Source organism: Rhizophagus irregularis, chromosome 23 (assembly GCF_026210795.1).
Source record: "Rhizophagus irregularis chromosome 23, complete sequence".
Lineage (NCBI taxonomy): Eukaryota > Fungi > Glomeromycota > Glomeromycetes > Glomerales > Glomeraceae > Rhizophagus > Rhizophagus irregularis.
The window spans coordinates 1,965,525-1,992,491 of record NC_089451.1 but is presented as its reverse complement, the minus strand read 5'-3'; the positions used below and the strand labels follow the sequence as shown (position 1 = coordinate 1,992,491).

The 26,967-nt window shown below is 29.3% G+C and overlaps 6 protein-coding genes across 6 annotated transcripts; 1 reads left to right on the top strand and 5 right to left on the bottom strand.

Annotated features, from left to right (window-relative positions):
• Positions 1-951: 951 nt before the first annotated feature.
• On the bottom strand, positions 952-3,447 carry OCT59_015413 (uncharacterized protein; the record flags this gene model as incomplete). The annotated part of the gene is made up of 11 exons (XM_025312735.2): positions 952-1,206; positions 1,289-1,400; positions 1,477-1,576; positions 1,647-1,845; positions 1,947-2,167; positions 2,239-2,391; positions 2,507-2,592; positions 2,681-2,817; positions 2,915-3,000; positions 3,127-3,256; positions 3,352-3,447. The coding sequence occupies 11 exons, from the start codon at positions 3,445-3,447 to the stop codon at positions 952-954; spliced, it is 1,575 nt and encodes a 524-aa protein (XP_025189121.1).
• A 451-nt stretch (positions 3,448-3,898) lies between these two features.
• On the bottom strand, positions 3,899-7,050 carry OCT59_015412 (uncharacterized protein; the record flags this gene model as incomplete). Its single annotated transcript, XM_066139982.1, has 7 exons — positions 3,899-4,280; positions 4,355-4,416; positions 4,476-4,733; positions 4,805-4,816; positions 4,886-5,689; positions 5,774-5,824; positions 5,888-7,050. 7 exons carry the CDS (start codon positions 7,048-7,050, stop codon positions 4,189-4,191), a joined length of 2,442 nt encoding a protein of 813 aa, XP_066002805.1. The 3' UTR covers positions 3,899-4,188.
• A 248-nt stretch (positions 7,051-7,298) lies between these two features.
• Positions 7,299-8,349, top strand: OCT59_015411 (uncharacterized protein). Its single transcript, XM_025334354.2, has 4 exons — positions 7,299-7,433; positions 7,513-7,681; positions 7,792-7,903; positions 7,968-8,349. The coding sequence occupies exons 1-4, from the start codon at positions 7,321-7,323 to the stop codon at positions 8,069-8,071; spliced, it is 498 nt and encodes a 165-aa protein (XP_025189117.1). The 5' UTR covers positions 7,299-7,320; the 3' UTR covers positions 8,072-8,349.
• Positions 8,350-10,235: 1,886 nt separating this feature from the next.
• On the bottom strand, positions 10,236-11,702 carry OCT59_015410 (uncharacterized protein; the record flags this gene model as incomplete). Its single annotated transcript, XM_066139981.1, has 7 exons — positions 10,236-10,239; positions 10,325-10,419; positions 10,557-10,713; positions 10,975-11,025; positions 11,114-11,183; positions 11,249-11,454; positions 11,671-11,702. The coding sequence occupies 7 exons, from the start codon at positions 11,700-11,702 to the stop codon at positions 10,236-10,238; spliced, it is 615 nt and encodes a 204-aa protein (XP_066002804.1).
• A 752-nt stretch (positions 11,703-12,454) lies between these two features.
• OCT59_015409 (uncharacterized protein) lies at positions 12,455-16,504 on the bottom strand (the record flags this gene model as incomplete). Its single annotated transcript, XM_066139980.1, has 13 exons — positions 12,455-13,000; positions 13,087-13,211; positions 13,286-13,445; positions 13,547-13,626; positions 13,713-13,936; positions 14,005-14,217; positions 14,295-14,360; positions 14,439-14,769; positions 14,834-14,999; positions 15,072-15,768; positions 15,862-16,029; positions 16,111-16,261; positions 16,410-16,504. The coding sequence occupies 13 exons, from the start codon at positions 16,502-16,504 to the stop codon at positions 12,645-12,647; spliced, it is 2,832 nt and encodes a 943-aa protein (XP_066002803.1). The 3' UTR covers positions 12,455-12,644.
• Positions 16,505-16,709: 205 nt separating this feature from the next.
• On the bottom strand, positions 16,710-26,798 carry OCT59_015408 (uncharacterized protein). The gene is made up of 32 exons (XM_066139979.1): positions 26,564-26,798; positions 26,300-26,431; positions 26,016-26,201; positions 24,856-25,916; positions 24,535-24,787; positions 24,357-24,463; positions 24,076-24,275; positions 23,916-24,004; positions 23,703-23,831; positions 23,147-23,635; positions 22,968-23,060; positions 22,629-22,908; positions 22,514-22,563; positions 22,158-22,420; positions 21,869-22,068; positions 21,725-21,801; positions 21,545-21,651; positions 21,293-21,471; positions 21,198-21,220; positions 20,948-21,121; positions 20,676-20,873; positions 20,345-20,614; positions 20,164-20,262; positions 19,821-20,094; positions 19,677-19,741; positions 19,325-19,599; positions 19,047-19,243; positions 18,906-18,976; positions 18,718-18,827; positions 18,534-18,656; positions 18,271-18,447; positions 16,710-18,189 (listed from the first exon to the last, which is right to left on the bottom strand). The coding sequence occupies exons 1-32, from the start codon at positions 26,750-26,752 to the stop codon at positions 17,988-17,990; spliced, it is 6,342 nt and encodes a 2,113-aa protein (XP_066002802.1). The 5' UTR covers positions 26,753-26,798; the 3' UTR covers positions 16,710-17,987.
• Positions 26,799-26,967: the final 169 nt, after the last annotated feature.

Sequence of the window (26,967 nt, the reverse complement as noted above, 5' to 3'; positions counted from 1 at the left end):
AGGAACTTGAAATTTTTTTAGTAGGCAAATCCTATTGTCTTCCTTATATATCATACTAATGACAGCAAAACCCTAATTAAATAATTTTTTTAAATAATAAAAAGTATTTACAAGTATTAAAATGATTTTATTTTATTATTTTTTATTAATTTCAAGTTGTATAGAAAAGTTCATATTTTTTGAAATTAAGGAATTTAACATTTTTTTTTTCAGATCAAAAATTTGAGATAATTAGTGAATATAATAATAATTAGTCATTGAAATTTTTAAAGGTTAAATTACATAATATAATTGAATTATATACTTTTTTTACTAAAATTAAGTAGTATTAAAATTTCCAATTACCAAAACTTTGAAATTTTCAATAAAGGAAGAATATTAAATTAAAAATTAATTTGAAATAATTTAAAAATAAAAATAAAGATATTATAATATATAAGTTTTAAAAACCTTTAAAATTTTTTACTTTTTAAATTTAATTTTTAGAATTTTTGTAAAGAAATATTATATATATTATCTATAAATATTTATAAATAATTATATTTTGTAAAGTAAAACTTTGAGCAAGTAAAATTAGTAAATACAACTTCTATAAAATAGATTTTTTTTACCAAAATAGTATTAATAGTATTATATATAATCAAAAATAAAAAAAAAATAAATCAGACTTTTAAAAGTTATATTTATAATGTTTTTTTTTATTTATTTAAACTATATACTCCAATAAAAAAAGTCCAAATGGAATGGTAATTCAATACCATTATTATCTTTATATATCAGTTAAAGTGCCTTATATATATTGTATATATATATGTGAATGTAGTATAAATATAGTTATTTGAGAATATATGTTTAATAAATAATGACTTATATAAAAAAAAACAAAAAAAAAAACCTTAATAAAAGTCTAACACAAATATCTAAAAGCCATATAAAATTTCTCAATTACATTTAATATGCCCAAAAAGAACCACACTTCACTTGTGATTTACTACTAAAACCAAAATTATTGTGTAAATCAGTAGTATCAGAAGAATGCAAAGTATCTTTAAAACTCTTTGCCACATCATTTCTAACATTTTCCAAATGTTCTAAATATTCTGTTGTAACATTTCCCGTAATATATTCCCCATTAAATACTGAACAATCAAATGATTTAATATTTGGATTAAATTTTTTACATGATTCTAATAAATCATCTAATTCCTTTATTTTGATAAGAGGAAGTTAACAAAATTGTAAAAGAACAAATAAAACTTATTTCAAATGCTATGCATAAGTAATTTACCTGATATATTATAACGTCCGCACCAATTTCTTTGGCAATTAAATCATCATCACGATTGTGTGCTACAAGTTCTTGGCGTGATGGCATATCAATGCCGTAAACATTAGGATACCTATATAAAGATTACAGTTAATATAATGCGTGTATTATGAACGAGAAAAGTTATCTTGCGTATCATGATGTTATACTTAATAGGAGGAGCACATGACGCGAAATAAATCTTTCTGGCACCAGCATCACGCGCCATCTGAACAATTTCTTTTGACGTGGTTCCTCTAACAATCGAATCTAGTATAAAAAAAACAAAATTAATTGTTTCCTTTCAAGTGAAGCTCATAAAAAAAATAAATATAAGTACCATCAACTATTAAAACATTCTTGTCTGCAAATTCTAGTGCCATAGCATTTAATTTGCGTCGAACATTTGTTCTTCTCATTTGTTGTCCTGGCATTATAAATGTACGACCAATATAACGATTCTTAATAAAGCCTTCTCTATAAGGAAGTTTCAATTTATAAGCGGCTTGTAATGCCGCTACACGACTAGTATCAGGAACCTACGTATACGGAAAGTTTTTTTTATATTTTTATTTTAAACCACGTTTTTTTTATAAAAAAATCCCTTTCCTTGTTGCTATTCCTTTAGGTAAGTACTTACCGGAATTACAACATCAATATCCATGCTATTACCACATTTTTTCAAAACTTGATCAGCTAAATATTCACCCATTACTAATCTTGAACTATATACCGATATGCCATCAATGACTGAATCAGGTCTTGCGAAATAAACATATTCAAATATACACGGCGCAAAGTTTTTTGCTTCAATTAATCGACTTTTTGTTATTTCTGTTTTTGTTATAATTATTGCTTCGCCTATAATAAATATAAAAGGAATTCATAAAACATCATATTTAAATATATTCAGAGGAAGAATGTTAAGGTACCTGGATTTATATCTATAACTTCGGTAAAGCCTAATGCATCTAACACTACGCTTTCTGATGCAAACATATAATCAGTCCCTTTTATGGTTTCTCTTCTTCCGTAACATATTGGCCTAATTCCATATGGATCTCTAAATCCAATTATACCAAAACCTTTTTTTTTTAAAAAAAAAAAAATCTTATTAATCAGTAGATTACTTAAGAATGCGCTTAACTTGGCTGCGCTTTCATAAGGTACAAATTATAATATAAGAAAATGTAAACAAACCTGCAATCATAGCTACGCATGCATATCCACCTATACATCGCTCATACAATCCTTTTATGGCTGTAAAAATATCTTTTTCGTTAATCCTAAATAATGGATTAAAAATTTTCCACAAAATCAAATAATTAATCTAATTTAGCCAATTTTAAACTAAGTCATAAAATTTTAACATACCTAACTTTATTTGTTGCTTGTAAATTATTAGCAAATATATTCAATAATAATTCTGAATCAGAATCGGTATTTATATGGCGGTGAGTGTGAAAATCCAGATAATTTTTTATCTCTTGTGTATTGATTAAATTTCCATTCTAATGTGGTTAACAAAATAGTCGGTAATTTGTTATAATAATAAAAGTCTATTTTTTTTTCTAATATATATATATATATATATATATATAAACATACATGGCCAAATACTATTCCATATGGACTATTAACATAGAATGGTTGTGCTTCAGAGTGTGAAGAAGTCCCAGCTGTGGGATACCGTACTAAAATCAATAAATTAGATTATTAGTCACGAATTTCAATGTTCTTTTAAGTTCGAATTATCAATACTACACACCCGTTCATTACGTTCCCACTTCACCACACTCAATTAAAGTGAATACGCGTACCATGACCAATTCCAAGATTTCCAACTAAATTTTGTAGATGTTTTTGATCAAAAACATCTCTTACCATACCATTCCCTTTACGTTGATAAAATCTTCCTTTGGGTCCACATGTAACGATTCCGGCGGAATCCTTTTATTAATTAAAAATATAAACCGTAAATTGATCCATAGATATTATTTAATTGAACGAAACAATTGAATTGAATGTAAAATAAAACATTTTACCTGTCCTCTATGTTGTAAAAGTTGAAGACCTTCAAATAATTCTAAATTAGCTGAAGCGTTTGAATCGGCTAATAATAATGCTAAAATTCCGCACATTATTTTTTATTGATAAGTAGTGAAACGAAATTTTTTTTTTAAAAAAAAAATATAATGTCGAATACTTTACTTCAACCTTTATATATTTTTTCAAACTGATTTTTGATTATCAAAAAAAAAAAAATATTTTGAGCATATGACCAACTTGGATATTCAATCTCTTTTCCTTTATTGTGAAAATTTTTAATTACAGAAATTAAAAAATCGACAGTTTGTTATTGCGCGCCGATACATTTAACAAATAATCAAATTTTATTTGATGATTTTTGCAGATGAAATTTTTAAAGTGGATTAGCAGCATCTGTAAAGATCACAATCTACACATTTATAAATTATTGTCATGGTAACAATGATAACAATGATCGCATTTATTTGGTTTCAATGAAGTATTCAAATATAGACACTTGACCATAGGAAAATCCGAAATTTGGTAGAAATGCTAAATTCTTATGAAATACCCGGATTATCCAAATTTCAAAGCTTTTTTTTTTATTCCTAACGGTCACAGATTAAGGTATTATCTGCAAAATTTAGGTATTCTAACTCAAGATTTGGTTTCAAATGGGAGGGGTAATAATAATATATTATTTAATAAAGATTCAAGAAACAAATGTTATCTATTTAATTGAAATACGGTGAAATCATCTGAAAATTCATTAGAATTGGCATAGATCAACAGCATCAATTTTATTCTATTATGAATTTTCTTTTCCAATGCATCAACGCATTTTGGTACTTTACTTATTTAAACCAGATATTTAACTGATCAGGCCCGTCAAAATAACCCGTAGAATCAGCGCTATTACGAGATGATTCCAATATTGAAGTAAAATCTAAATATAAGCATAATATGTATTAATGCATTACTATCAATACTGAGAAATAATTATTTATATTTGTTGTATACCTTCGAATTGGCTTTCTTTATCAAAATACTTTGAAATCCTTGTGTATGTATTTTTTATTGTCCTAAAAAAAAATTATTCATTATTTAACCAAAAAAGTAGAAATAAAAAAAAATTTAGTACGTTGCATCAAAACCAGCCATTACTGCAGCGCGTAACACAGTATCCCATCTAATTGTAGGTTCTCTCGTCGGTTTTGCCGAATTAGTTGTACAAGGATAAATATTCTCAACGTTTATCTCAGAATGATTAACAGAAGTACTAGATTCTCCTTGCATTTCTGTTTGAAAGAGATCGTTAGTTTCATTTAATGAATGTTCTTGATAATCATCATCGTCAATTATATGATCTTTATTCGAACTCGAATCTGGTGCATACGTGCTAATTAAAAAGATACTATATCAACATATAGTTCACTTCGCTATTATATTTTTTACAATAAACTTACTTACCAATGCGTTTGGCTGAAAGAAAGGAAGTATATGCCTATTAATATTTAATTCTTTTTAAATAACTATTTAGAAAAAACTTACTTGTTAATGTTGCTTTGAAAAATAAATCCAATTGAATCCAAAAGTTGTTTCAAAGCAAATTCGACAAAGACAGACGAATATTGTTTTCGCATATTTGAAAAATATTCAAAAGAATAAAGCGAACAATATTTTGACACATGTCCTGCAGTTCCACACTTATAACAAAATAACTTTTTATTTTCACTTTCATCATTTCCTTTATCTTCATTTTGATGAATAATTTCTTTATGTTCACCTTTATGGTTATCCATAACATCATTTTTGTTTATATCATCAGTAACTCTACGTTTTTTCTTTCTCTTTAAACTTTTATGTTTATTTTTGTGACTGCTTTTAAAATCATCACTGAGATCACTTTCATATATACTTTCAAGATTGCTTTCATAGTCTATAACATTATTTTTCTTTACATTATCAACATCAACTACTCTTTTACGTTTTTTTCCTTGACTTTCAAATCTCCCCTCGTTATTAATTTTACAAACATTATCAATTTTGTTATCATTTTCTCCGTGGCCGCTTTCATACTCTCTTTCAATACCATCAATTTTATACCCCCTATGTGATTTATCAATAGAATCTACCATCTCGTGAACTTCTTGATCAATAAAAGTGTCAATATTTCTTGTCAAACCACCTTTAAATGGCGTTACCAGATATTTGATCATTAAATTACAAGTATCATCAGAAAAATTTGGCTTGAAAATCAACTGCTCTGCTTTGTCAAGCCTTTTAGAATGTGTTAATGATGAATGTTCCTTTTCAGTCTCAGAGATATCTATATTTACATATTTTGGTGGAATTCTTAGAAAATATCATTTAAAGGAAGCGTTAAAATAAAAAAAATAAGACAAAGAAAATAATCTAACCGAAATTCATATTACTTACACTTTCAATAATTCCAATCTTTCAGGCCACCTCGTTATTCCTATAATCTCACTGCATAAAAGGCCATGTTAAGATAAATAAAATAAATACATTTTAAAATATGCATAATAGTACCTTATTTCATTTATTTCACTCGTATTTTCATCGGCATATTTTAATAGTGAATGTCCATATTTCAATAATTTTTGGTCCTCATAAGAAATTCCATGATGATATTTTAATGTGAAAGGCGTCAGATCGGTTTTGGGATTTCTCTTCCTTTCATTTTTTGCCATTCTCTGATGCTTTTTATAATAATTATACTTTTTTTTGCTGCTCTTAGGCTTCATTTCATTTTTTTTATTATTCAAGAACTGAAAAAAATCATCTATTCTTGTCCATAATTCAAGATCTTGTTCAGTTATATTTTTTTTTTTCAATCGAGCTTTTTTATTTGTATAATTTGGCAATAAATTACACAATTTATTTCTTATTGTTTTCCAATGAAATTTTGGTAAATGATTTTTAGAAATCCATTTTAATAATTTTACCCGATTTTGTAAAAACTCATCAATATATTCTTTGATTATATTTAATAATAAAATTTTTTCTTCAAATGTCCAAAGTTCTTTAACATATGTTTTGTTTCTTGTATAAGACAACTTGCCATCTTTAACAGATCGTTTATTATATTCATCATGTGAATTATTATCAATTTCTTTATCATCTTCATTTTCATCAGAAGTCCTTTCACCTAGAATGCTTTCATGTATTTGATCTGAATCCTCCTCTTCTATATCATTATTTTCATCATCATCATCATCATCACCACCATCATTTTCAAATTGATTAAACAAATTTTGTCTAGCCATTATTTCTTGCACCTTATCAAAGTAAATCCATTCGTTTTTTATTCCTTTTTGTTGTTCTTTTACAACCTTATTGTACCTGGCACATATCTGACTCCATCTAGTTTCAATTTGTTTATGACTATACTTCCTAAACACATTATTACTCAACCATTTATAAAATTCTCCTTTATGAAATTGCCATTGATAAAAATTTGCTGATAAATATTCAAAAAATAAAATATTTTCTTTTTCGCTCCATTTTTCCCTAAATCTTTCCTCCTGGCCTGTCTTAGGATTAATTAGTACATTACGAGGTGTATGCAAATCAATATTAGAAGTTATAGTTGGATGTATGTACTGAGGAACTAGTGTTTGTCTTTCGTGATCAATACAAATTGGAAAAGAAATTCTTGGATTAATAGTTTTTGAAGAAGTTGATGTTTCCATTCCAGGATCCTTTTAGGTAGTTTAACATAGACGAAGTCCGAGATCATACAGTTACAGTTATTGATTTACAAAAAAAAGAGCAATTATCTAAACCAAAAAATCTAACCCCAAAGGAAACGACTCGCCAAACGACTCGCCTGTTATTTTAGAAACTAGTGGACGCGGGGGAAGAGTAAGAGTTAATTTATAGTTTATTATCACGTGATAATATGCAACATAAGGATCTTCAAATAGTACTGTAACAAAACTCGTTCACAGTCGTAAATAATTATGGAAGAAGCATCAAGGCAACGTAAAGAACGTCTTGAGGCTTTAAGGAAACGTAAATTAGACTCGGATACAAATAAAAATGATGCAGAAGAAGATAGTAATAATATCGAAAAGTAAGTTATATGTATGTATTTTTAGTACTTTTTTTTGAAACCATTTTCTTTAATCCACCAATTTTCATTTCTATGGTAGTCCAATATTAAAATTTCGCAATTATACACCGATAAATGAAGATATAAAATCAATATCAACGGTTAACATAGCTACACCAAAAGACATAACTGATACTTTAGAGAATACGGTTGAAAAAATAGCTAAACAAGTTAAAGAAGAGGAAGAAAAGAAGCGTGAAGAAGAAGTAGTTAAGTATAATATCCAATACGGGAGTTTAATTGAATTATTTATTGAGAGAATAAAGGAAAAATAAAGAGAAAAAAACAAAAAATTCATTGACATTATAATTTTTTTTAGGATTTATTTAATTTAGCACCAAAAAAACCAAATTGGGATCTCAAAAGAGATGTAGAAAAGAAATTAGCTAAATTAGAAAAAAAAACACAATCTAGTATTGCTGAACTAATAAGTAAGTATTGAAAATTAAGTAAGAAATTGATTACTTAAAAAAAAATAATTTTTTTTTTTGTCAGGGATAAGATTACAAAGTGAATCAAATGAAGACGCAAGTGTTGATTTGGTTGATGCTGTTAATGCACAACAAAAAGCTGATACTGATGGTGAAGAGTCTGATTAGATTGACTTGAAGTAGCTATATTCAATTAACTAAATGAAAACTTTATTGAGAAATAAATTTAAATTTTCATGGTAATTTTAGACTATAAAAACAAAAACTAAATAAGTAAATATATAAGTTAATTATCATTTAATTACATTTTAAATTTAACATACTACTATAATATTTGCAAATAATGCAATACATTTTTATTTTTCCAAAATGTATTTATATACAGTAAATTACATTGCATAGCTAAAAAATATATTATGTAAATTTGTAAGAGAAAAGTTGTTTTTTTATATTAGCTCTTTTCCCAATATTAATATTTTCCGTTATATCTTTCTAGGTGAGTGATGATAACACCAAGTTTTCCTAACCATTTCTTTTCCCACCTACTCGCGTCCTCAATAGATACAACAAATTGTTTCAACTCTATTCAATTACTATTAACTCCAACAATGACATTTCTTCTCGAACTTGATAACTCCAATAATTTGACACAATCGCATGTAGTCCTGGACAATTGTTTGACGTGGATCGCAACATAATTGCAAGGCCGGAATCAATAGATAGAAATGTTAATTTCTTCGCATAATATTCCGAGTGAACCTCAATCTTCAAAAAAAATCTACACGGTTCAAGACATTCTCGGGAATTAATTTACTTTTAGAATTTCATAATCAGGTATTTTTGCCAAAAAACTATACATCTTAGGAGAGATATAATTTGATATGGAAACCTTCTTTGATGAAAGATACTTTCGGGAGAAAACTTAGTATGATGAGGCATCTTGTTATCTGTTTCATCATTATATTTAGATTCTTTTTTTCATCAGATGCTCTCATGTAGAATTAGTTATGGCAATGAGCGATTAGTCCGGTAATAAGTGAAAATGTATGAGCATTCCATTCATACTTTTTACTTTCTTCAACATTTTGTTTTTGACACTATCACCATCATCACCTCCTAAAAGTTCAACTTTCATAAATTGCCAAAGCTTCATACTGATGATAGAACTATATCTGCTTTAAGGTATGCCCTGGGCCCTGGCATACTTTATAATTTGTCATTTACCTTTCATTTATAATGCATATTCATAAGTTATTTTTTACTTCTCAACCAAGCTCTTTGTTAAGTCAGGTGAATATCAAATATGTTTTGTCATAGAGCTCATTCCTCCTTTTTGCATTGTCAATAAATTCCATCAAGTATATCAAGTATGAGAAATTTATAAGATGTGAAGTTTAATTATTCTATCTTTGAACTCGGTACTTCATTTTCATGGAATTTATAATTATTGCATAGTAGTTAAGTCACTTTTATAATGTATATGATTAAACAGTGTCTAAAACTGTTGAACTTTCAACTTAATGACCTTTAAGAAAATTTCATCCTCATGTATTTATATTTTTTATGTGGATTTTAATAATTTAATTACTTAGCTTAACTTAAACTCATCATCAATGCTATTATTTTTTTTATATTGTTCAATTTCCTCAAACAATTTAGCAATAAGGGTTCAAATTTGTAAATGACACTAATAGTAAATGAATCTTAACGGTTGATGATAATAATGATTTAATGTATTAAACGTCCGTCACGCTCTAATTTTTCTCTCTGCTCTTTACAATGAGACATACTAGTAGCATTTTCGACATTTTTCGGTTACAACTGAAACTTATTTTGAATCCTTTATAAACTTCTTTTAGTTCTTTTTCGCTATAATGCCAATTCTATTACATAAAACTTTACTGTGTCATAAGTACTATGGTTTCTATCCTTTTTGGTTTTATTAACAATGTTCCAAATTAATCTTAGGATCCACCAAAAATACTACAATAGGATTACCGATTAACGAAATAACATACGTTTTTCACCTCCACTAAAAACCCTTAAGTCTGCCCTCAAATGGCTCCAAACTAACTTTGTTCTAAAGCTTTTTTAGCTGCTTATAATTCATTTTTTTGCCGGTATTCTCTTAACACGAGCGTAAAAGGGACAATATCCGAGAACTGTTAAATCCCCATAAATTATACTTTTATATACAGTACATCTTCCATTTGCATAATTACGCTTCCTGAACTTGTATTAATATGCGTAAGCGTAAGAAAGTAAAAAAATTAATCAATTATTATGTCACGCTACTTAATAATTTACAGCCCGAGTAAACCAAAATTATATTTTATCTACATTTAAAGTAACATTTTCAACATCAGCATCTAATTTACCACTGGATAAATTTTCTCATACGTTTCTCAACGTTTATCGTACCTACTGTATTTTTCAAATACACGTTTTCTTTCCTCTCTAACATCATCGTCGTCAAACTTTACTTCACCTTGGTCAATTTCTTTAAATTTTTTTTTCTTTATCAAAAATATTTATATTTTCATCTTTTTAAACGGTTAAACCTTAGATAATGTAACGTTTCCATCTTCTTTTAATTTGTTTTTTGGTGTACCAATCAGTAAATATGAAATTTTATGGTTTAATTAATACTTACAGGACTTTTAGTATGATAGTAATATATCAAAAATTCTACTATAGTGTATGTAATAGCAGATAATATTTCACTACCCAGTACCAAATCACTCAATTTATAAGCTTCAATGAATGCATTAGATAATTGAGATTGTTGAGCGATTCTATGTAAACCTTGACTAGAAAAAGAAATATTTCAATTTTATATTACCATATGGCAATTTAGTTATAATATTTGATATTTGGCTTGAAAATGTAACAATTAGTGGCAATTTAGTTATAATATTTGATACTTGGCTTGAAAATGTAACAATTAGTGTGGCATTATAATGTTTTTATCAATTAAAGCTAAATCACTTTATAATATCTCTTATACTATTGGAAATCAAATCATTAAAACCTTCGATTGTTCCTTGTCTTTTATCAAAGGCGGTTGAAACGTTGGTACAGTATCTAACGTAATATTTTCACAATAATTTGTATCAACCGTACTATAATGTAAGAAATGAAAAGAATTAAAATTGGCTTAAGCTTAAGGTATTAATGTATTGATAGTTTCATAAGAAAAGATACTAATACATCAGAGCCCTTTTATTCTTTTTAGCCCAATGCAAAACATTCCCTTGGGCTTTTGCTATTCTATCACAGCCTAAAAGTAAATGCACAATATACAAATATTAGTTACAAATGTATATACGCAACTTTGCGAGGCACTTTGACTTAAAAATGCATTATCTCCTGTTGATGCTAAAAAGAAATTTATATTCTTCGATTTTATCATTTTGCCGCTACTATTTGGTATTTCTGAAGCTAGTACATCTTTTACAAGTGATAATCCGTTGCATCTAACCGAGAGCAAAAGAGGAATACTAATGAACAAGAAAGGAGCAATAGCAGTGTATATTTGTAAATTTTTGCCCCTTTTGATACGAAAAGTTGATTAATAGTAATTTCTTTAAATAAAGAATTCTGCTATTTGTACATACCAAAACGCGTAATTGATAAGATTTTCTTTTGTTTAATTTGATCATTATTAATGCTAATACTTTGATTACGTGAGTATTAATGACTTCATTTATTATAATTTATATTGTTAACACTAATCGTATTGCATGATGTTCCATTATCATTAATACTTGGCAAATTTCGAGATGGATTCACTCTGCATTGCTATTTCTTACATAGTATCAATTTCGATCAACTTCCTTGGAGGAAGACATTTTATTTGTTAAAGAAATACAAAGAAATGTAAAAAAAATCTCAAACGCATTAAATTTCACTTTTTTATTTAGTATATGTGTGTTCATATAAAATATGATATAAAAAGTATTGTAGCATGGAATAAATAAATCCCATTCCGAACGAAATTTTTTCTAAATTTTATATTACTTCATTCATGTTATAACAACTTTGTATTTATATTGTTTCTTAATATGGATGATGGAAAGATATTTCGAACTTTAGCATTAAATTCTCGAAAATAAAAATTTCTTATAAACACCCATACTAATGATGGTTCTTTAAATAAAAATAAAATTTCTTATAAACACCCTTTATACTGCCCAATAAAAAAAAAATTCGAACTTTAAATTCAAAAATTCAAAAATACATCAGACCAGTCGAAAAAAGCGTCACCAAGATAGATAAATGTTTCGCAAAATTGATCCCAATTTTTCGATCAAGATTTCTGAAGGCGTCACAGAAGGCAGAAGATTTATTTTTGACTCGGAATGTCCCACATAAGCATAACTGACGACCATTTATATTCTATCCAGAATGTCGATGACTGGGACAGATCATGGAGAAACATGTTAGTATAGGTAGTTTAAACAAAAGTGTGGATCACAGGTATTGGAAAATTTAGTTTTCGCATGAAAAAACTTTCTCATGTACAATGTTTCATATTATGCATTACTAATTATCTATTTCAACATAATTTATTTTTTATTATTCAACATAACTCAAAAATAATAATTAATGTACAATTGAAGTTTAAATAATTGATAACATATATAATTAAAATCACGTCAAATTATACTATATATTAATAATGAAGGGCTTACGCTTGATATATTTAATAATGTTTTTCGGAACATAAAAAATAAAAATATTATTTCCTGTATACGATTCCGCGTTTACTACTATTAATAGGAGGACTTTGTGGTCGAGAACTAGAATTTCCGCCGTGATCGCTAGTTGCACTAGCATTACTTGCGGCACTCAGCCTCCTTTTAGGCTGACTCGTTGATATTATCCCACTGGAGGTACTACCACTAGTACCAGATCCTCCTTTATGATCACTACTATGAGGAGGCGATTGTGCATTACTTCCAATATGCTTGTTTGTAGATAAATGTGTTGATGGTGACAGATTTGATGAGGGAAATGTTGATTTATCTCGATCACGATTTCGACCATGTCGATTTCGGTTCAACTGACTGTTTGAACGCCCGAGGGATTGAAGAGCTAATATTATACAGCGGATATTTAATAAGAAATAAAATCAAATTTACTATTAAAAAAAAAAAATTCAAATGAAATTTCTTAATTACATTGTTTGCGTGTCTTTTCATGTTTCGTCTGTACAGCTCTAAAATGAGTTAGAAGCTCTTGGAATTTTATACCATCTTCCTTTGTGGGTACTCCTTTTGGCCTTCTGATATCCGTCGTGTGTGCACTTATAGAATAGAAATATTATTTATTTTAATAATCAGTCCGAATTTGATATTTAATATATTTATAAGATGATACCTTTTTGGTATCAAATGTAAGAATCCCATTGATGAAACACTAGTCAGTCGATTCTTTAAACTGGCAAAAGCACTACTCTGTGGTAAAAGCATTAATAAACCATAAAGACATTTGAAAAGATACGGATATTTTTCTGGTTCAAGAAGTTGTAAACGAAGATCTTTAAATTTGCCAAACAGTACATGTTAATTCCCTATATTACGAGTTATCCAATTTGGAATATAAACTCCTTTTTTTTAAAAAAAAAATTTCAATAGTTACAGGTGAATACTGGCGATTCTATCAATTGGACAAGTTTGTCGATCTGAATAAGGAGATTTACAGTTATATCCAAATCGGCACTAATATAAACAAAATGAAACGAATTTAAGACAAAAATTCAACACTTTTAATAAAACAACCAAAAATATAATAAATTATTACATACAAACTTTGTAACAAATTTGCCGCATGTTCATAAGCCTGTGCTAGTAAACATAGTGAAAATGTAGAAACAGGATTATGGCACCAGGATTTGTACAAAGCAGTAAACAACATTTGTCCGTCTTTTGTTTCAAGATTTTTAAGTCTTTTTCGCAAATCAGAAAGTTCAGGAGTGGTAATAAGAATACTGTTAAGATTTTGTACCATATTGGAGGCAAACTCTATGTCCTATTAGAATAATATGTTAGATCGCAGTAACGGGGAAAAAAATATAATTATTGAGGCTTGATAAAAACCTCCTCCCTTTCCAATATTTCCGCAAAGGTGCGATAAATTCTTTCTGAATTAAGACTCGAACATAAATGTCGTATAATCAAGCTACCTCTTGATTCTAATAGCCGTCGATCAGTACTAAACAATTTCAACAAATCGACCATAAAACGAGTAAAGAATTCATCTTCTGAACTAGAAGATAATTGTGCAAGAAGTTGAAGATCGCGTTTTACGACCTAAATTTTATTAAGAATACAAAATTAATTATAAATACTAAAGAGAAAGATTTAAATGTTAGCAATTTTATTCTAACCTCCTCTGATTGATCTGAGAGAGTCTTCAACAGTACTGGAAAAGTACCATCATCAATTGCAAGAATCTACAAAGTTGAACATTTATTAAGTTAAATAACACAAATGAATTAATGATAATAATTCTTTATATTATAAGACTAAACCTTTTTGGGTGCTTTCTTATGCAACATTAATAGCCAATCCAAACTGGCCACCCTTGTTTCTTCATGATCATTTTTAAATTGATGTACCAAAGCTTTAACAGTTTCCTGATAATCAAATGGATCTGCCTGTTCATAAATTAAAGGTAGTGTATTAATACTATTGGTTTCTTTATTGTTTCCCATATGCGATAAAAGAACGGAAGAATCCACGGGCGAAACAGATGATAAATGTGCAGAAGAGTATGGAGGTGGTTGTAGGGATGGATTAGTATTGGTTGGAGTTTCAAGAATCAATTTGTATAGGTTCCGATTCACTTCCACTGCAACATTTCTGATAGGTAAGCAATATTTGTCAAGGACATAAATAAGAAGTATTTAAAGTATTTAATGAACACTTTATAATCTCTACATGAATATGAGTATAAAGGATATGTACTACTAAATGGGCTAACGAAGGTAGGACAGCGCTTATCAGTTGTGGTGTAAAGGCAATTATGACATCTTTGGCGAGTGTTATAAATTCGTTTATCCATTTTAATGCAGTTGCCTGAATCTCTTCCTCTATAAAGGAATTGAAGTACAAAATAATAAGTGATAAGAAAAATTTCAACGAATTAATAAAGAGAAACTTACCATGAGAAGACAAATGAGGCATTAAAATTTCAACAATTCGAGTATAACTAATGACAACTCCTTGGCCAGGAACCCATGAACCTTTGCCCTTTCCCTCTGTTTCACTTATCGAAACTGCATCCCAGTTAACATCTCCATCAGCTGAATTAATAGATGATTTCACTAGTGTAGCGTCATCGCCATCACCATCTTTTATACTTTCACCTGCGTCACTAGCAGTTTCAGATAGTTTTTGTTGTTCAAGAAAATAAGTTTTCATTGATTGCTGTTTTTGTTGTTCTTTAACTTCGACTGTTATACGTATCTCAGCTAAGAAATTTGCAAGTACTGATGAAGTCGCATATCTAACATCATTTGGATCACTTAAAAATTGCAAAAGACCATCCAAGAAGTCCGGCAAAAATGATACTAGTTCAAGATCCGGTATTGAGTCCAGTACAGTAATCCACGATACCAGGAAATTACGTGTAAATGGATTTTTCGCTCGGATACGTTCGGAAAGTAAAGGAATAAATCTAGGTAATGAGAAAGCAGTTGTACGTGGCATTGAAACTGGTCCCATTGAGTCATCGTGTGACAGAGGAGGATGAGCTAAGATAGATACATATGTAGTAGACTGTTCCGCCACAATATCTTTAATTAATCTATCCAGAAGTTCAGCACCATTTTTAACAGAAAGTTCAGAATCCGCAGCTAGCTATAATTTGCGCATAAAGTGAGTATGCATAATGTTGATTACTGTTTGTACCTGACTAAAAGTACTATCAACCCTTGGAGAAATAGAATTTACCTTGCTCATCGCATCAAATACTTCATTGAAATATCGCAATATTTCTCCTTTTGACACTTTCGCAATATTATACATGCTTTCACAAGCATAATATCTGACACGAGAATCTTGATCTGCGAAGCAAGCGAGAACTGGAGGAACAATATCATCCAAATATGCAGCTACGTCCTAAACAATATAATTCAGAATTCAGACATCAATCGGTCAGGTTCAGATTATACAAAAGAATACCGTTCAAGTAAGACTTACAGGGCCTAGAGCAATAGACGCGGCTGCCAAACCAATTAATCCTCCATTGCGTGCATTAGCATTTACTGAATACGCAAAATCTTGAACGAGTTTATCTAGAATTGCTCGAACTCTTTCGGTTTCTTTGCTCGCAGAGTATTCACGAATAAGCCTATGAAAAATAAAGTATAATTAGGAAAAATTAATCTAATAAGCTTTTTTCACAAACTATTCAGATAAATGCTAGGCTAATAACCCTTAAGGACGCGCTCATAACCGTTAAAGTGTTCTTAACAAACTCGAAAACCAATAATGCATACTTTTCAACTTCTAATGCAGCGGCTTTACGTTTTTCATATGCTTTATCATTAAGTCCACGAACAATTTGGGCGCTTAGAACTAGAACGTCCGACATTAATTTGAATTCTAGGATAAATTTTCAGTAACTATTCTAAAAATTTTATCCGGTATCCTAACGAGTTCAAATTTATCAACAAAGATGTATGTCAAAAGATGTCCATGTAATTAAAGTCATTTGATGCCGTACTACGTTACATTTTGGTATGTCCGTTAATCATCGATTAGATTATTACCGATTCCAAAAATGCCTGAAGTTTCACGGACATCTATGAATTGAAAGACGATTAGAAATCGCAACACATCATCTCCAACATATCTTATTTCCTTTATGGATATTTTTCTCGTTCGTTTTTGATGAAAGTTAAGCTGAATTTGATTGGATATAGGATTTTGTACAAGATGGATAAATAGAATCATAACCAGCCAGATACCTGCCTTACTTTCATATGATTTGTACCTCAAATTCGGGATCCAACTCGATCTCATAGATACCTTATATTCACACTAAAAGGTAAGTTTTGTTTTATACTTAATACAAAAAAACTCACTTTCAATCAAAATGACAATCTAAATTTATTTCCATTATCCATAAATTACGATTTATTCATAAATACCACGAATAAGTACAATATTTGGAATGTATATGCTACAATATTAATATTGTATTGTGAAATATTATTCTATTAATTTATTGTTTGATGGTTTCCATCAACACGAAATCGAATAAATCGAATATAATTATCATCGTATAATCTTCGATTTATCTGTCAAATTACAGAATTTGGTTTTAGAAGCGTATTACAAAAGTATTTAGTGTTTGCCAAGTACTAGATATAATTCATGTACATTTGCCTCTTGCATTAGATCAGCAAGAGATTTCCTGCATAATGGCATTAGATACTGATATATATTAAGATAAATGCTTTGGAACTAACATCTAATTATCCTATTCGGAATTAAACACATGAAACTTTCAAGATAGTTAAACAAAGAATTACGTTAGTATTGCTGGTAATTTTCGCAGATAGTTTACTAAATTATCCTAGTAGCAGTGTACAACTCAGTGATATAAATCTCACCTAATGTTGTAGTTCATATTTATATTATTTCTTAAAATATTTCTACCTTACTAGCAAAGAATTAATTTTTATACTTACTTCGTATTTATGAACGACGCAATTTTGTGATTTGTCATCCCTAACTACAAACTTATTTTATTTTTATTTTTAACATAAAGACGGACAAGTTACAATAGAATATGATAGCCTAACACTAATTGTGACCAAATGACCCGACAAACTTAGTATAACTCCTCGTGACTATTTCTTAATGGCCAAAAGTCACGTGCTGAAGAATTCTAGAGCGATATTAGTATGTATTTAGCATTTCAATCATACGTTATTGCTATACTGTAATTTATTTAAATTATCTAAACTCTACAAAACAAAAATAAATACAAAATTGAGAAAAAAAAAAATATACAAAAATATTAATGTTTAAAAAAATTTCTGCGTTTAAATCTATGTAGTTTTTTTTTGTTATAATGTTTCATTATCTTGTACATAATCATCCATTAAAACATCATGTCCGTCATCTGTGGCAACAGGTGAATAATGATAATTGTTGCGACCAGGGAATGGAATCTTTGACCATAATCTTGAAATAAATCTTGGAATTCTGATTTGATAAAACATATCAATAATTGTATTAGGTTCAATAGAACTTCCAAGTCGAATACGCCTAATTGATGATGATAAATAAAGAATAGTCAGCAATTATAATATCATAAAATAATAAAAGATTTAAGTAATAACAACTAACCCTCCTGTTCGTCCATATCTTTTGTTAATGAAACAAATTGTCGCAATTCCAACTATAACGAAAGGTGACAATATAATAATTATCCAAAATAAAACAGAATGGTTTCCTGGACAAGGATGCCTTTTACCAAATTTAGGAGGTGCATTCTCACAAGTGGAGGCTTTAAGTTTACGATAACTAGTTTAAAAGAAGTATTTACATATTAAAATTATTTATTATCAGAAAGTTTAATTCACCTATATAAGATAAAATTTATTACTTACCCAGATAATTCATACCAAAATCCATCACCATCAGCACATTGTTCAGAAACACTACGGAGTAAGGGTTGAGCACCAGGAACCAAAACACATTCTTCCGTCTCATTACGCATGTAATTATAATCACTAATATGAAAATATTTAATCAGCAACAGCTTTATATTTAGATAAATGTTAAGTTTCTTACCATTCAAAGTCGTGATCTGTACAATCACAGTTTTCACCTCTTTCTTTCTTATATCTAAGCTTATCTTCAATATAACATTCGTTTTCACGTATCTTTCGAAGATATGAAATCTAAAAATAAACAATATACATATTGACATTAATTGGTTAATAAATAATAGAATAAATAAATGTCAGTTAAACTCTTACCTTATGGCCGAATAGACATTCATTATCTTGATGTTTTGGTGTCCATTTTTCAAAATCTTTTTCCAGGTTACCTAGCAATTATAAGAATAAAAAATATAAGTACTTAACATAGACGGTCGTAGAAAGCGATCTATTACTTACAAGTTCTTGTAAATATGTGTGAAAAATCGAGGTGCACGACAACTTCTTCGCCACCACGAGATGGATTAAGACCACGTAATATGAATTTACTGCTTAGTCCACCTGGCATAGTATCAATATCGAAAACTCTGATAGGTTGTTCACCGACTTTAATAAATTTATATTCTTGCCATGAGAGTCCCTCATTAAGTGAATACCTTGTGACAAAATCAAAAATTCATTAATTTAAAATATACTAACAAACAAATAAAAGGAAAAAGAAACGAAATGCAACTCACAATATGTGATCTGTCGCTTGCTCATCGTCAACTAATACTATGATACCACCTTGATTTCCAAATTCGTACATATAAGCACCCTTCTTAACTTCAATCCATGTAGCACCAGCATCTCTTGTTAAGAAAGTATCTCCTTCCAAGTATGGAGTTAGATATTCACCAACATTTCCTACACCCATCATCAAACCAGTAGCAGAAGAGGAACTAAAAGAATCACGTGGATTCCTCCGTTCAGTATAACTATGCAGATGTAATGAACATTTATCAAGAGGGCCCTACACAAAGGAATTTAAATATGTTAAATATGTTACAAATATTTAAAATCAAATAAATAACAAAATTTAATAATCACGTCGCATTTATATTTATTATTATCTGAATCAAATTCTGGCCGGTTCAACAATTTCCATGTAGCTCCTAAAAGTTAGAAAAAGAAATTTTAATAAATAAATAATTCATAATAAATCATAACATAGTAAAAAAGATCTATACTCGCCATCATTAGTTGTAATCTTAGATTTTAATTTTTTATTATTTCCCATATTAACTTCATCAACATTACCGACAATATTTGCCAAAGCGATTCCTTGAATGCCTTGCATTTTTTCAAAATCAACAAAGCCTTTATCATCCCGATTAGCATACCCCAAAGAAAATGAATAAAAAGTTCCATTTCCGTTTGATTTCAAGATATTGCCATATTTATATGTTGCTGATGTAGTAACGTGAAGTGTAATAGAATAAGTGGCTGATTCCAAAACAGTGTAAGCCTATAAAATAATATGAAAGAGAATTTAGAAATTAAGATTAAAAAAAGTGATTAGTTAAAAAAAAAATACATTTTGAGTCATTAGCATATTTGGTGGGAATTGAGCTTCCGCAAAGTTTTTAGCATCGAGTGAAACCAAGAGACGGAGACTTTGACCACTTGGCAGTAGCTTTATTAAAGAAGATGAAAATAAACATAAATTTCCGAATTGATATTTAAAAATCAAGTTAAGTTTTGAATAAGGTACGAACCTCGGCAACAATCATAAATTCTTCATATATAGTAAATCCAACAATGTTTTCAATAGGCGCAGTGTTTTTATTTTTAAAAAAGTTATCTGAAGATACAAGTTTAAGCGGATTGTTGAAAAATGTTTTTTGTGATCCTTCCTTGTTAAGATACGACTCGCAAATGATAAGATCTTGATGTACTTTGAATTTCTTGTTGCGAGCCCATTGGCATACTCTGACATACGTGTCAAGACTTTTCCAGTCTTTACCATTATTCCAAGTATAAGATGCCTAAAAGAATATTATGAAAAATTAAAAAATGAATAATCAATAATTACGATTTCATACTTACTTGAGTATGACATGTTTGAGACCATTCGTCTTCGCAATCTATACTGCCTATGTATATTAAATATTCTGGCTTATCAAGGTGGAAACTAAGAATCGGAATTTGAAGAAGATTAGGCTTTGTTGGAACTTTAAATTCGTTGAAAGTAGCTCCAGAATCGGACGTATACAAATGTCTATCTCCGAGCGTAATGAGATATGCCTAAAAAAAAAAATATATCAGTTATTCCGATTTAATAAGAAATAACACAAAAGAACATTATATAATCTGCCTACATATTTATTAAAATGGGGATTTTGTATGAGACCATATATTTTTTCTTTGGAAACCGATGTCCATGTATAGCCTTCATCAGTACTTCTCCATACAATATTATCCATTGACCGTGCCAAGATAGTGTTTGATTCATTGAAGTAAAAATACTCAGCAATACGTTGATCAAATACTTTCTGTTAAATTTTATGAAAATTTATTTAGAAATTTTCTAGAAATACCGAAACAATGTTGAACTTTATATATACATACTGTCTTAGAAATAACAATATTTCCTGTTTTAAACAATAAAGAATAAGAATCAATCAATACTATCATTTAAAATATAATTAGAAAGTCGAATTTACCTGAATCACAAGGTTTTTCAATCTTTTTATCAAAATTTTCGCCTCCTTCACATTTTGATTTTTTCATTTTAACATAACCTGAATGTCCTAGATATTTATCTTTACAATTAGCTGGACGATCTGGATCAGGACCCATCAATTCACATTGTCCCGTTTCATTACGCCAATAACCATGAGCACTGAAAGAAATTGAAATTCTAAGATACGTATTTTAAATAAATAAAATCAATTATTTATTAAAATTATACTTACCACTCAAAATCATGTTTAGTACATTTACATGTTTTTCTTTCAGGAGGTTTAGGTATAGATTCTCCAATATGACATTCTGCGTTAGCTTTACGTCGCCAAAATTTTATCTAATATTGAAATTAAAATTTTATAAAATATAAATTTATAACTTATACGGAAAGAGAGATGCCAAATACCAACTTCTTCACCCAATAGACATGTATGATCATCACTGTTTTCATCCATTGGATTCCATAATTCATAATCATCTTTATCACCTGAAAATTAAAAATATAAAAGTTAAAAAAAAAAATATGATATATCATTATTATTAATTCTACTTACATTTTCTCTTCTCTAATTGCGAAAAGTCAAGTGTAACGACAACTGGACTAGCTTCGTGTGTTGAAGTTTGAACAGTATATCCTAATAACAAGAACTTCATGCTCGTGGACTTTGAATTTGTAGTAAGAAGTGAAACTCTAACAGGAGTTGAAGTGGTAAATGTATATTTTTCCCAATTTTCTCCGTAATCCCAACTGTACCTATATTTTGAAGTTTTATTTATTTATTTATTTATTTTTAAAATAATGATATATTTAAGAAAATTTTTTTAGACACCAAGTCAACTTACCGAACGTGATCTGTAGGAGCCTCATTGTCTACAACGACAATTATTGTTCCCTGGTCGCCAAATTCATATAAACTTGGTCCACGTCGGATTTCTTTCCAAATTCTACCGCCGTCGCGACTCATAAATGTATTACATTCGTTGTATGGTAAGAGGTGGGGTCCAAAGTTACCAACCCCAATTAAAAGTCCAACTGCAGATGGGGCACTGAATATACTACCCGGACCACGAATATCAGTACGACCATGTAAATTAAGATGACAATCCTGGAAAAATTATTTTTTAAATAAATATTTAAGTAAATTTTGGCTTTTTTTTTAAGAAAAAAGATACATATATAATTAAAGGAATTTACAGACTTGACAACTACTATCACCACCATTAAATCTCAAACGTTTCCAATGAGAACCTGAGATTAAAATTATAAAATGTTAATTTCTAATTTAATATCATAAAAGAAGATAATTTACTTACCATCATCATAACTTATTTTAGTGATAATTCGTTTCTTCACATAATCATTAAGCTCATCAATATTTACAACTTGGTTAGCTAATATAATTCCATCTAATCCCTGAACTTTTTCAAAGTCCACATTTCCGAAAACATTGCGATTCGTGTTATCAAGGATTCTATTAAAGTCTGTACCATCTGAGTTAGATTTAAATAAGGAACCATACTCGGATCCAAGTCTTAGAGATTTGTATACATCAAGAAATATAGAGCCAGTAGTAGATGGGAGGATAGTATACGCCTATGTATTGAAACTATTAATACACGTACTTTTTTATCAAATTAAAATTTCAAACTTACTTGTTGATTTACATTGATATCAGGTGGGAAGGTCGCGTTAGAGAATTTACTTCCATCTTCTGAAATATGAAGTAACAATTCCCCTCGTTCTTCCTAATTTTTTTTTTTAAAAAAAAATATTACTTTAAAAAAAAGCCAAATTAGTCAAAATATACATGAAAAATTAAAACTAAACAAACCGTAGCCACAGCCATAAACTCATTAAAGACGAAATAATTAACAACATCATTAAATAAAACTTTTTTGGAACCTCCATCTGTTCTCATTTTAACAAGTTGTAAAGGATTTGCTTCCGAAGTTCTACCACCTAATATATCTTGAGATATTTTCGAATTTTTATCTTTGTATGATGAACAAAAGACAGCATCATTTTCTGTTTCCGAAAATTCTGTATCCTTCCCAAAAATACATTTATCTGCCCAAGTCTCAATTTCCTTCCAACTTTTCCCATTGTCTGAAGAGAAATAAGTGATTGAATGACATCCAGGACATGTAGTGCCAGCCATATATAATAACCAATCGTATTCCTTTGGATGAAAATCAAGCATTTTAAGATTAAGTTTATTAGGCTCATTTTTAAGTTCAGTTTTATCAAAAGTATTTCCACTATCTGTAGTGAACCACATATAATAAGTTTTATCATCAGCTTTTTCAGGGAAGAAATAAGCCTAAAATTAAAAATTAAAACAAAGTTATTACTATATTTTATAATTTTCAACTTGTATTATAATTTACCTTAGTTTTATCATGATCATGTAAGAACATATAAGCAATCGATCCGGCTTCAGAAAGGACGTCTTCCCATGTGCTTCCTTCGTCTGTACTTCTTTTAACCTTGCCATCAATTGTCTGGATCATTAAATTCTAAAAAAAAGAAAAAAAAGATAAGTAATAATCAACACGGCCATTCACTTTATAAAAAAATTCATTATAAAGTTAAAAACCTACCGTAGATTCAGGGAAATAAAGGTAATTAAGGACATCAAAATTAGCAGTTCTATGTAAAACTTCTCCGTAAAGTGGAGGACCAGAATGGCCTAGAAAGTAAGTTGAACAAATTGATTAATTCATCAAATTCTAATAGTTTATCCAAGAAGTAAGTTTTTACCTTCAGAGCATTTTTTGGTTTTAGGTTCGTCAAGTCTTACTGAATTTGGTTTTTCAGGATCACACTCGTTTTCTGGAATTTTACGATAGCCTGAACTTCCTTCATATGTATCTTTATCCTTACATTCTCCTTCAGGAATACGTTCAGGTAATAAAGGTATGCACTTCTCCTTATCTTCATCAAGAATGTAATTGAAATCACTAAAATAAAACAAAAGGTTTCCAGTAAGCTAAATTATTACATATACCCCAACATTTAGCTTGTTTAAATTTTGGACTTACCATTCAAAATCTTTTTCTGTACAAGCGCAATTTTCAATATCTGGAGAAGGTTGTTGCGAGGAAACAACGAAACAACGAGCTTCAACTTTACGACGATGATAAGTAGTCTAACGATTTCAAATATTTTGGTTGGATTATAATTATAATTAAAACAGTACTAAACATATTTCATATTTACCTTTTTACCCATAAAACAATCAGAGCCAGATTCGGACCGTTTCGCAACCCAATCATCGAAATCATCCCGGTTACAATCTCTATCAAATAATTTCGAGAAATCTAATTTGAATATAAAATGTCGATAATTACTGCTTCCATCGCCAGGTGTATCATGATTCGGAACAGCAGAACCCAACAGAAGAAAATTTTTTGATGTGGGATCTGTTGTAAGCAATTTTGCAACAATCCTTACTCCCAAAGATTTTCTATTCCTGTAGAATTTTTAAAATTAGTAAAAAAAAATAATTAATACATAGAAAAATTTATATTTTAAACTTACCAAGTTTCACCACGATCATAACTATATAAAATATCATCTGTTGGTTGTTCATTGTCGACTATAACTAAAATTGTTCCATAATGTCCAATTCCATACATATGTGCACCAAGTCTTACAACTTTCCATGTTAATCCTCCATCATAAGAAAGAAAAGTATCACATTGATCATAAGGTAAAAGATATGGTCCTACATTTCCAACACCCATTAAAACACCTGGAGCTTCGTTAGACGAAAATACGTGACCGTTATTGCGGCCGGATGTAACCGAATGTAAATGTAACGAACATTCTTCTTGTTCCCAACTTCCACGATCCATGCACGGAAAATTAGAACCTCCAAAATTTTTATTTGGAGGCTTAATAAATTTCCATGTAACACCATCATCAAAAGAAATTTTAGATTGTAATTTTTTTGCTATTGCACTTCCTTTATCAACTTCCTCATAGTTGCTCACAATATTTGCGAGTAAAATTCCACCAACACTTTGTGAAATTTTAAAATCTACCACACCTTTATCGTTTCGATTTGTATGTTCCAAACGATCAACAAAATAAGTTCCATTGGAATTTGATAAATACAACGTTCCCGTATTATGGGATTCGGATGAAAGTAAATCAACAATCAAATGGTTTGATGGAGATTCGAGTATAGTATATGCATTTTCTTTCGGCCCTTTCTTTAATGGGAAAAATGCTCTTGCCCATTTTTGTCCATCTACGGAAACATACAATTTCATGTCGAAAGAATTAATATCTTTTACAGCTGCAGCCAAATATTCTTGAGATTCTCCAAGACCTATAACGCCTCTGACGTCACCACCAGAATTAAAATCTATGATTTTGATGGATTCTTCATCTTTAAAAAAATCTTCAGATTCAACCAAACGATAATCGCTTAACTTTCTCATCGATCCACTTCCATAAACATCATATCGAATACAAAATATTGATTGTTCAGGTGCCTCATCAAATTTTTTACTATTATGAGCCCATATGCAATTGTCGGTATTTTCGAGAAGTAATTTTGGGGATGAGCCAAATCCATCTGTTGTGTAATAAGTCTAAATATTCAATATGAATTTTGATAAAGTTATTATTATAAATAAATCAAGATTAAAAATTTCTGATTAAATGTTTAATTATAATATTTAAGTACTTACCACATCAGTGCATTCAATCCAACTGGTACATTTAGTACCTCTAAATAGCAAATAATCTTCTCTATGAGCATGAAATGACAACACTTTAACATTTTTGGCCGGAGGTATAGGTGTAGTAAATTCCTGCCAACTTTTTCCTTTATCAGATGTTTTATAATGTGTTTTGCCGATTGTAAGAATATAAGCCTAGATTATCATTGTAATAAATACGTAAGATCAAAAGGCTACAATTTTCTTTTTTTGTTTTTTTTTTTTAAAAAAAAAAATAATAATTAAAAACTTACTCTGTCTTCTGAGAACGTGTGTTTAATTAAAGCAGCAGCAGTATTTTTTGGAACACCGGAAATCAAATCCCAATCAATTCCTGCATTATTTGATATCCAAACATTGCCACTAAGATCGAGATTTAATACGCTCTATTTTATGCATAGGAATTATCAATTAATTCAAGTATGGATTCATAAAAAACCGAGTTGAATCACTCGTGATTTATTTTCATAGAGCATTTATAAAGTTGTATTTCGTAATATATGACTAATAACACTTACGTCGCTTTCTTTAAAATAAATGAAATTTTGAGCTGGGGAGTGTTCAAAGCCCCAACGTTCAACTTCAACTATATCACGACCTTGAGCTTCCAAGGTTAAACAAATAATACCCAATAATAATAAAATTAACATTCTTTTTAATTTTATTTTTATAGTATAAATTTCAGAATATACTGACTTGTTCGCCATTATGGAAAACAAGTAAGTATTTTTTTTGTCTTTCGTTCAAAGAAAAAGACGTTGAAAAAAATCAGTAAATGAACACTTTTTCCGGATTTATCGTTACACCAACCTTAAATGCCAACAATATGCCAACGGCAGGATCTTATCAGTTTGTATTTGTCATTGCCGTGTACATCCCGAAATAAGTCACTCCGACCTGCATTATACGATCTTGGGCCGGC